This window comes from Chrysoperla carnea, chromosome 1, assembly GCF_905475395.1.
Source record: "Chrysoperla carnea chromosome 1, inChrCarn1.1, whole genome shotgun sequence".
In the NCBI taxonomy this organism is placed as follows: Eukaryota; Metazoa; Arthropoda; class Insecta; order Neuroptera; family Chrysopidae; genus Chrysoperla; species Chrysoperla carnea.
In genome coordinates, this window is record NC_058337.1 from 135,642,834 (window position 1) to 135,653,043 (window position 10,210).

At 28.9% G+C, this 10,210-nt stretch overlaps 2 protein-coding genes and 2 long non-coding RNA genes across 9 annotated transcripts in view; 1 reads left to right on the top strand and 3 right to left on the bottom strand.

The window, feature by feature from the left end:
- Window positions 1-1,493, top strand: part of LOC123290639 — a 101,775-nt gene extending 100,282 nt beyond the window's left edge. For 5 of the 6 annotated variants that reach the window (XM_044870896.1, XM_044870898.1, XM_044870897.1 and 2 more), the window contains one exon: window positions 881-1,493. In XM_044870896.1, the coding sequence (XP_044726831.1) occupies window positions 881-1,187 (307 nt within the window). In that variant the 3' untranslated portion in view covers window positions 1,188-1,493. The remainder of the gene's footprint in view (window positions 1-880) is intronic. The other variant, XM_044870901.1, reaches the window with a different exon arrangement.
- Window positions 1,494-2,052: 559 nt separating this feature from the next.
- Window positions 2,053-2,320, bottom strand: LOC123290641. The gene is made up of 2 exons (XR_006534888.1): window positions 2,209-2,320; window positions 2,053-2,128 (listed from the first exon to the last, which is right to left on the bottom strand). It is a non-coding gene; the product is annotated as an uncharacterized LOC123290641 (long non-coding RNA).
- Window positions 2,321-5,078: 2,758 nt separating this feature from the next.
- On the bottom strand, window positions 5,079-6,400 carry LOC123290640. Its single transcript, XR_006534887.1, has 3 exons — window positions 6,252-6,400; window positions 5,156-5,157; window positions 5,079-5,094 (listed from the first exon to the last, which is right to left on the bottom strand). It is a non-coding gene; the product is annotated as an uncharacterized LOC123290640 (long non-coding RNA).
- Window positions 6,401-7,951: 1,551 nt separating this feature from the next.
- On the bottom strand, window positions 7,952-9,550 carry LOC123305863 (protein starmaker-like). Its single transcript, XM_044887697.1, has 5 exons — window positions 9,332-9,550; window positions 9,005-9,178; window positions 8,761-8,886; window positions 8,555-8,707; window positions 7,952-8,502 (listed from the first exon to the last, which is right to left on the bottom strand). Exons 1-5 carry the CDS (start codon window positions 9,465-9,467, stop codon window positions 8,177-8,179), a joined length of 915 nt encoding a protein of 304 aa, XP_044743632.1. The 5' UTR covers window positions 9,468-9,550; the 3' UTR covers window positions 7,952-8,176.
- Between the last annotated feature and the right edge of the window lie 660 nt (window positions 9,551-10,210).

Consider the following 10,210-nt stretch of genomic DNA (forward strand, 5'->3'; position numbering starts at 1 on the left):
GATTAGAGTGCACATTTTGGGTAAAAATAAGTTTCGGTTAAAATATACTAACTCACTCAACGTTAACACAAACTTCACAACTTTGCGAACTTCACATACTTTCATGTACATACTAAACTTTCAAGTTTAAAGCTTTTTTGCAGTATATATAAAATTCATCTGTCAAAATTCACTCACCATATTGGAAAGAAATACCTAACAACATTTTTCATATATCACATTATTCACGAGGATTCATTAAATTTAATAAGTATGACTCCTGGCAAAATATCTGCTGGATTTGGCTACAAAACAAAGGCCAGTTCAAGAAACAGCATGGAATTGCTCTAAATTCCGTAAAATTATTCGCTGAATATTCCTTTGAAGGACTTATATGTCATAGTACCTACATGACTGACCAGAATATCACAAAATTTGTGAAAATATTTGTATGTTTTTCTTTTTTTGATTGGCACAGTTTGGTTTTCTAATGCTCAAGATTAATTTTTCGAGTTTCACAGCTAAAAAATTATAAATTCTAAAATTTAAATTTGTATTATGCACAAAATGAATAGTTCCATACTTTTGAGAACAGAAACATTTTCGTACAACATCTACGTTAGTTTTTCGATATGAATATTCTAATAGAAAGACTATTCTATGGAATTTTAGACGAAACAGATAAACAAAAATCTGATCTAGAGTACCCTTGTAAAATGCGAATATCTCAAAAACGAATCATTTTTTTTTGCTTGAGTTATATTTAGAAATTCTGGCCCTAGTCATGAGCCCTTCAAGGTATGATATAGACAGTCTCTATAAGAACAAATTCTTGAGGAATGAACCAAAAATCAAATTTCTAACGTATCTGGTATTAATTTTGTAATTATTTCATTTTCAGCATGAATAATGATGAGTCCACTACAATGATGAAGAAACAACATCGACGAATACCAACACCCACATCAAATGATTATTATCGTCAAAAACAATCCTACGATTCATCATTGACAACAACAGCAACAAACCCCACTTCACCTCCTTCAACAAATTTATTACGTGTATTTAATCAAAAAAAATCATCAGCTGAATCTTGCGTCCCCAATCGAATATCTCGACCTGTTTCGCCTGCACATCCATCAGCGATACCAACGAGAAGATCACTGTCACATAGTCGTATTAAAATCACTACCACACAATATTTATAGTTTGATTTGGTTGTTTTTTCTTGATGTTGTCATTCCATTTGAGTTCAAAACGTACTAGGAACAAAAAAATAATTTGGCTAAAGTCACGGCGTTTGATAAATATTGCTCGGAGTAAGTTTCATTTGTTATGTTAGAAGCAAAGGAAATGTTTCTTAGTTTCATTTCCGATACGCGTTATTATATTGCTTACTGCCTGTGAAATTTGTCGAACATTTCGACTTTAGCTCTTAGGCTTTTCAAACACAACAATTATTATTATCTGTGATCTAATTAAAAGACTATATTTAAAATAATATGTGGTCTTCTCAGCGGTTTATATACAAATAAAAAAAAACTTAATTTATTCCTAAAATTTGATAAATGAATGATTTTTCTTTATTAAAGTACTTAGTTTCAAGGTTAGTCCTTCTAAATCCAATCGCTAGTAAATCATCTATGATCTTGATGATTAGGGATAATAGAAATAAGTGTCTCGGAGACTTCACGTATCTAATTGGTTTTTAAAACAGATATTGAAAATTTATTATGTCAATGTGAGAAAACCTCTGAGAAAACTTAATTCTCATTGAAGCTGGCTGTCTATTATAATTCATTTTTGGTCTTTTAAGCCGGATTAATTATAGAAGTTTTCAATAATTACATGTACCCCTTTCTAGCTGACACCCTTTTCAATCATTAAAATAAATAATCCAATATTTTGACTTTTTTTAATCGGTTGTTGATGGTATTGTAATTGTCCAGAAGTTATATAAGTAGCCGAAACCAGGTGTTTAAAAACAATAGTTTATCCGAAAGCTATCAATTATACTTTACCACCATTATTGAGAAATCAAATACTTTTTGATATAACCTCAAAATGTTTTTGGTGTAAAATCATAGACATATAAGGATGTACACATAGACTTATATGTGTAAAAAATCATTCTGAGAGAACCATAGAGCTATTATAAGAAAAGAGTGCGCAAGTGCCTATAAATGAGAATATCCGCAGATAAGAGAGAAAACGCTGCCTAATATACACACCTGAGAAAACTTAATTCTCATTGAAGCTGGCTGTCTATTATAATTCGTTTTTATGCCTTCAAGCCGGATTACTTATAGAAGCTTTCAGTAATTATGTGTGACGCTTTCTGATTGATACCTTTTTCAATCATTAAAATAAATCGCCATAGAGTAAATGATAAGATCACGAACCTATATAACAGGGACGTGAAACTCGAGTGGAGAGAGTAGCAGGAAAAAGAGCGCCTATGTGGGCAAGGTCTAATCATAGGTCGTTGCGTACTTTTACTGCGCGTCAGTCTTTTGTTTTCAATTTTTGTCTTTTGTTTTCAATCAATTGAAAACAAGTCAGGCTCTCTCGTTCGAGAGAAAGGCAGCCTGATGCGCAGTACAAAGACTCAACGACTTATGAGTAGACCCCGCTCAGATAGAACACGTAAATTCAGCCACGGGTGCTTATAGCTCGGAATAGGAGTTTCACGTCCTTGTTATATGGGTTCGTAGAGACGATAGTTTAGCAGAGAGAACATAATTTTGGAATCCAATTTATAAACTATGAACGGGCTCGTTATTTGAAAAAGTTCGTTATAAATATTAAAATAAAATGAATTTTCATAAGATTCATTTGCATGGTTTCCAAAACACAATCTCTTCTACAAACAAAATGACCGAAATAACTGTGTTTTCCAAAACATAAAAGTCTCAAATAAAATCGAAAATTTTCAATCCTTGAAATTGAGTACTTGTTTATTACGTGCATTATTAGACCAGAGAAATAGCCAATCGTATATGAGTTTTTTTTTTTTTTAATATTATATGTTTTTTAATTTTTTGTTTTGTGGTTGTAATATTTTAAATAAAAATGTGATATTTTTGATAGAAATATTTTATAATTTGATATAATATTTAAAAATCATTCATTTATTATTGATTATATTTTAAAATAAAAAAAAAATACAAAACTATATTATTATTATATTTATTAAAAAAACAAATTAATCTTGCTTCTATAAAACTATGAAAGAGACTAGACAAAATATAAAAAAAATTTTAAATAAAAAAAAAACATTGATTTAGTGTTTTTTAAGATAAAAATATAATTATATATATAATACATATAAAAAATATTGTCCTATCTATATTTTTAATCGTAAAAATACTCGTAAATTAAAACAAAAAAAAATCATTAATATAGAGATGATTCAAAAATCACGATACATTTTATGCTTAACTTTTAATATATGATCGTAATGGCCTTCAAAGTAAGTTCTTCAAAAGATCTCGCACAAATTAGATGTAATCTGCATTTCGGTTAAACTTTTTCAAATTTTGGGAAATGATAGTTTAAGTCATTCTGAATAAAAGTTCCCATGGTCACAAGTCATGAAAATGACAGGATTTCAAGTTATCGCTAAATTAAAGTTGGAAAATGTTCTCATTTGTATAAAAAAATTATTGTAATTTAATTGTCAAAACTCATTTAAGAATACATGTAGCTGAAAATATTGATCTTAACGCTGGAATTTATATTATTGATCCACTGAACATTTAACACTGCTTCTTCTTCGAATTTCGTAACATATTCTTAAAAAAAAAAAAACAAGAATTAAAAAACACACGTATGCATGTGTAGTTATACATATCTGTATATGTATTTGCCTATACACTCATAGGCATATATTATACAAATGAGTACATTCTCCAACTTTAATTAAGCTTTAACATGAAATCCTGTCATTTTCATGAATTGACTATGGAAACTTTTCTTTAGAATGACTTAAACTATTATTTGCCAAAATTCGAAAAAGGTTGACCGAAATGTAGATTACATCTAATTTGTGTGAGGTCATTTGTCTTAAATTTCTGTGTCTTAGAAATACTTAAATTAAAATCATTCGGTGAATTTTAATATTTCTAAACATCTTGTCACCTACTCCACCACAATTCCGTCACTATAAAACTGAAAAGTTCCAAGATAAAAAAAAATCGAGCGTTAAAAGTATAGCGATATTTGAATCATTTCCATAATGCATAAATTCATCATGCATCAATTGAAAAAATTTCGTAAAGATATTATGAGATGGAGGTTTCAAAAATAAAATCACAAAATAAATAACTACTGTCTTATTACATCCTCTCCTAAACATTTTAACATCGATACTATTACATTCAAAACTCACGTTTATGAGACTGGTTGTGGAAGCGGTGCCAGAGAGTTTACATTCCACGTGTAAACACCTCTATTTCTATTATCTTTATGGGATAAAAATTTTAAGAGCATTCACATATAAGTTCGTTATATGTCGTAAATCATCGTATTGTATGTCACTAATGTTAAATTTAACTAAATTTAGAATTGAATTTGTTAAAAAATAGTCAACTTAATATAGATCAGTTAACCATCCTTGATTTTCGAGTTCTTCTAAAAGAAGTTTCGGCCATCGCTACTAACATCATCGCAATTGACTTAAGAAGAATCAACTTATATTGAGATTCAATTATTGGAAATTTGTTTAAGGTGAAACTAAAAATCTCGTTTCTCTGAGACGCTTCAAAGTTATTTTGCTTCTGTATGCACCTGAGAATTTTGAACGATATGGGTAAACAATTTGAACAAAATCGTTCAAGGACACGTAAGAACTTTTTCTTAAATCAAGGCAGCATTCTAGACCCTACTTTGTTATGAATTATATCTGGTGAAACAAATAATTTTTTTGTGAACGATTCTGCCATTATTTCCATTCAGATGTGGATCTTTAATGGATCCGAAGGACCAAGATGGCCGTTGTGGACTCAAATCGAAAATCAATATATGTGAATGCAATATTCTAAAATCAATATGTAATATATATTTAAAACTCTAAACAATGTAATACAATCATTCCTCGTAACAAAAAAATTTATGCTAATAACTATTTATCTCTCACAACGCCCAACACACTCTAACAAGCTTCAATTCAAAGTACTTCTGTCAAAACTATGTACTTTTATGTTTTTGAATTAATTTTTTGTAATTTTTTATGGGGATGCAATAATCGTAGCAAATTTTTTAATTTTTTTTTTAAAAACAGTTTAACATTTAATTTGTATATAATTGAATATACGCCATGATCTCATAATTCCATTTTAATTTTGTCATTTTTTTTATTATTCAAGATTTTGAATGGTTGTGTACTTATGGATTTATGATTTAGGTTGTTTTTTAGAAGGCATTTTTTGGTGGTAGCAGAAAGCCAGAAACCGCTTTAGCGATTTTAATCGTGTGTTTTTTGCAAGTGATGCTTTGCTTTCTTTTTATGCGTTCCAATAAAAGTTGAATATTCATATATTCAGTGCATTAATTGATGTGTGGCGTTAAAGTGGATTGCATTTACAGTTTCCTACTCTAAAATAGTTTAATTTCCGTTTTTCACCAAATATAAACAAAGCGATGAATTAAAGTTTAAAATCGACCCGATTGAATTGTTCAATCGCTCTGGCATGAAGTTGATTCCTTTGTCAAATCCTGAACTAGTTTTTCAATTGTTAAAAGATCATTCCATTCGATCCAAAGAGCAAAAGGTCAAGAGAACTAAATTTTTTTACTCGAGTAGAAAAAAAAACGAGTATTTATTACTCGTCATTCATCGGAAACTTTTTTAAATTTCGATATTTTTGATCAATGCAACTTGCCTATCTTATTACATCTTACTAGTACAGTAAAACCTCGATAACTCGAATATCAAGGGAAATGCAAACAAGTAGTTATAGTTACAGAGGATTTAATTACTAAAATTTCTACTTAGAAAGGTACGGTTTTATTTCACAAATAAGACGTCATTATATTTTTACTAACTACAACTTACGGACCTACGGAGTTTGCTTATTGAAATTTGAGTTACAGAGTATAAATGTGTACTATGAATACCTAGCAGGGAAATAACTTTTTGTTCGTGTGACAAAGTCTAAATAATTCGAGATACGCGTATTTAAGGGTTCAGCAAAAGGGAACGGCATTTTTTTTCGACTTACTGAGCATTACGACTTAACGAGGTTGTAGTAATGTAGGTTTATCAACTCAACATCACTTTCTTTATATCGGTCAAACATTAACAAAAATTATTTTCCTTATTTTGTTGATTCGCTTCGCGTAGTAAGATTGCCTCTACCGCGGAACCAAACAAATTTCCACCAAAAAATGTCTTTAAGGTCCTTTTACCCTATAATTTATGTTCCTTTGTAAATTGTAAAACATATATATTTTATGTTTAAAAAAACAGTATTACTACGTATCTGTATGAAATATTATAAACAAACAAAAAAATGTACATCATCCAATTCATTATCAAATCATTTAGTATAGGAGCTCGCAACGTTTTCGAGAGAGAATTTTATTATTGCTGATTTTATGATATGTTGTTCTTCTTGCTCTTTAAGATAGAGCTTGGGCCATCTGGCTGGCGGTAGTGGTTGCGTTTAGTACTGCGCAGCCTAAAGGTACAGGTAATAATCCTAAAATGTACAGGTAATAATTCTTTTAAAAGTGTTTTAGTATGTCTGTAATTTTAATATTATGTTATTTAAGTATACAAAAACCTAAAATTAATTAGCCAGACGTTAATTCGGTTACTAAACCTTGAATAAAAGCGAAAAAGTTGAAGAATATTGCAATGCCAATGACATTAGTATTTTATATATATATATATATATATATATATATATATATATATATATATATATATATATATATATATATATATATGTATATATATTCTTTATTGATATACAAAAAGCAAATCAATTATTACAAAATTACAGCTTGTGTTACAGAATAGTGCAAAATTATAAAATATGTATTTACGTAAAAATTTAAAAAACAAATTAAGTAGAATAACATAAATTCTTTACAATTTACTAGTTAAAAGTCAGAATGGCTCATATATACGTTTTCATGTTTTAATGTGTGTAAAACAACAAACTTGGTCATCAAAACAACAAACTTATCCTCTTCGATAGTATGAAATTTGTATAAGTCGTCACTACTCCCATAGCATGTTTCGGTCGACTGAATCGAGAGCTTTTTTTTGAGTCAATAAAACAACATTAGTATTTTATATATATATATATATATATATATATATATATATATATATATATATATATATATATATATATATATATATCAAGCGGCAATTCGGATGCAGCAGCAGTCAGCAATTTGTTTTCTTAAGTAATATTTTTTTTTTAATTTTAGGTTTTTGTATACTTAAATAACGTAATATTAAAATTACAGACATACTAAAACACTTTTAAAAGGATTATTACCTGTACATTTTAGGATTATTACCTGTACATTTCCAAACGCAACCACCACCGCCAGCCAGATGGTCCAAACTCTAACTGAAAGAGCATGAAGAACAACATATCATAAAATCAGCAATAATAAAATTCTTGTTCTGCTGACGGTTGCGAGCTCCTGTACCAATCTTAGGTGTTTTAATAACTTCTCTAAAAAAAAAAAAAAAAACTATCATTAAAACATTAAAAAAAACAAAAAAACAATGTTAATTTGTATTTATGAAAAAAAAAAACTAAAACTAAATGAATATTGTAAATTGGGCTTCGTTCTCTTTATATAGTTGTAGCTGAATAGTGAAAAATTTCATTAGATTCATATACTACTTGTATTTAAATGAAAAAAGAAAATGAGAAAATAAATACAATCTTTTACAATGTGATTTTTTATTTCTTTTATACTCAAACATTTTAACTTAAGTGGCGAGCAAAATCAATCTTGGTATTAAATCTAAGCAGTGTTGGATTTGATGAAGATGGCGCCATATTGTCAAGGCTTCGCAAGACGCCTTTTTTTGTAACGAAATATAAATATATATACAGGGTGTACCATTTTAATCTATTATGATTAATTGCTTATTTTGTAGATAACCAATAAAAAAATAACTTGCATAACAAAACCAAACAAAAGTTGAATGAGTTTGATGGATTTATTATTCATCGTATTCGTCGTCGTTGTCTAAGTTCTGTGGCTTCGGTTTCAGGCGAATAATGCTATTATCATTTCCAGTAGTAGTTTCCAGATTGATATCTGGTTGCCCAGGAATTGTGCTACCAAGATCAGAAGATCCATTACTTATTTCGTTCCCAGATACATGCTGATTAGTCTCATCAGGACCTCCTCCACTGATATTAACAGTACCCATCTTCTCTATATCTTTAACATTATTAGTCTGGCCATCTTTATCTTTAACTTTATCTTCTTTTTCTTCCGTATCTTTCTCCTCTTTACCTTTTGACGGCTCAGTCACTTTCCACACTGCAACAAACTCTCTTTAAATTGTGTTTTATGACAATTTTAAAATGCAAACCTTTTTCATCTGCATCTATGTTGACGGTACTATTTTCCTCTGTATCTTTAACATTATTAGTCTGACCATCTTTATCTTTAACCTTAGTATAATCTTTTTTTTCTTCCGTATCTTTCTCCTCTTTACCTTTTGACGGCTCAGTCACTTTCCCTACTGCAACAAAATCTCTTTTAGTTGTGTTTTAATGAAAATTTTAAAATACAAACCTTTTTCATCTGCACCTGAGTTGACAGTATCCGTTCTCTCTGTAACTTTCACATTATTAGTTTTATCATCTTTATCTTGAACCTTACCTTCTTCTTCTGTATCTTTCTCCTCAGTCATTTCCCCTTCTGCAACAAAAATTCTTTTAACTGTGTTTTGTTTGTTCCCACTTTTTAAATTTAAAATTTTGTTTTGATTTAGCTTTTGTTTTAAATCATATATGAATTTTTAAATAAAAAATTTTACCTGTAGAGATTGACTGACAGATTTTTTGTATAAGATTGTATGTCTTAAGATTAATACATTTCTTTTTATTATTATTATTAGTCTGGCCATCTTTATATTTATCGTCATTCCTATCTTTTTGTTCTTCTGCGTCTTTATCCTCTTTATCTTTTGGCGGATTGGTCGCTTCCCTTTCTGCAACAAAAACTTTTTAAATTGTGTTTTAATGATTATATATTTTAAAATACAAACTCCTTTTTATCTATATCTTTTGAAGGGTCAATCACTTCCCCTTTTGCAATAGAAACTCTTTTAATTTTGCTCAAATGATAATATTAAAGTACGAACCTGTTTCATCTGCACCTGAGTTGTCAGTAACCGTTTCTTCTGTAACTTTTAAATCTTCAATTTTTGGCTTAAACGCTGAATAATTAAGACAAGCATAAACTGATAATGCAAAAACTGTTATAGGTAATAAACACATCTGGAAGTATTGTAAGTTTGTCCAAGAATAATTTCTCAATAACTACCGAAACACGATAAGAAATTCATAAAACTGATGATACTACCAATAACTTCATTGTGCTTGGTATAAAAAATCGGCCGTTAATTTTTATTTGGGATGTGGGAAGGTTGTTATTTATACAATTTTTTTATTTTATTTGAAAGAATAATCTTTTTCTGGCGTTTACACATTGTTTTTTCAATGCTACATTTATATTATTACTTGTAATATAAGTTTTTATAATTTTTTTTTTTTTGGTTTTGAATAACAGTTTTATGTCAAACAATTAAATTTATTTTTTAGTAATTAAAATTAATATTGTACTCGGAAAATAAAATTAGTTAAACATCTATTAAAATTATTATTAATAATAATTAATTAAAAATATAAAAATAAATTGTGAAGGTCGAAATTTTTGGAATATACTTTTTGGAAAATGTGAACTTAAATACGAAGTGCATTTTTAATTGAAGGAAAAATCAACAGGCGAAGGGAATCAGAAAACGGATTGGGACCATGCCCACTAACTTCTTTAATATAAAATTGCATTTATAGACAAAAAATTCCAGTAGCTTGAATGGTGCTGTTCTCCAATAGGAGACAGATCTTTGCTTGATTATGCAAGGTGGACCATTTTCGATTAATGATTATCCAAAAAATAACTTGAACAAAAGTTGGTAAGTTTGATGGGGAAAATCATGGACTGACATCAGATTGGACCT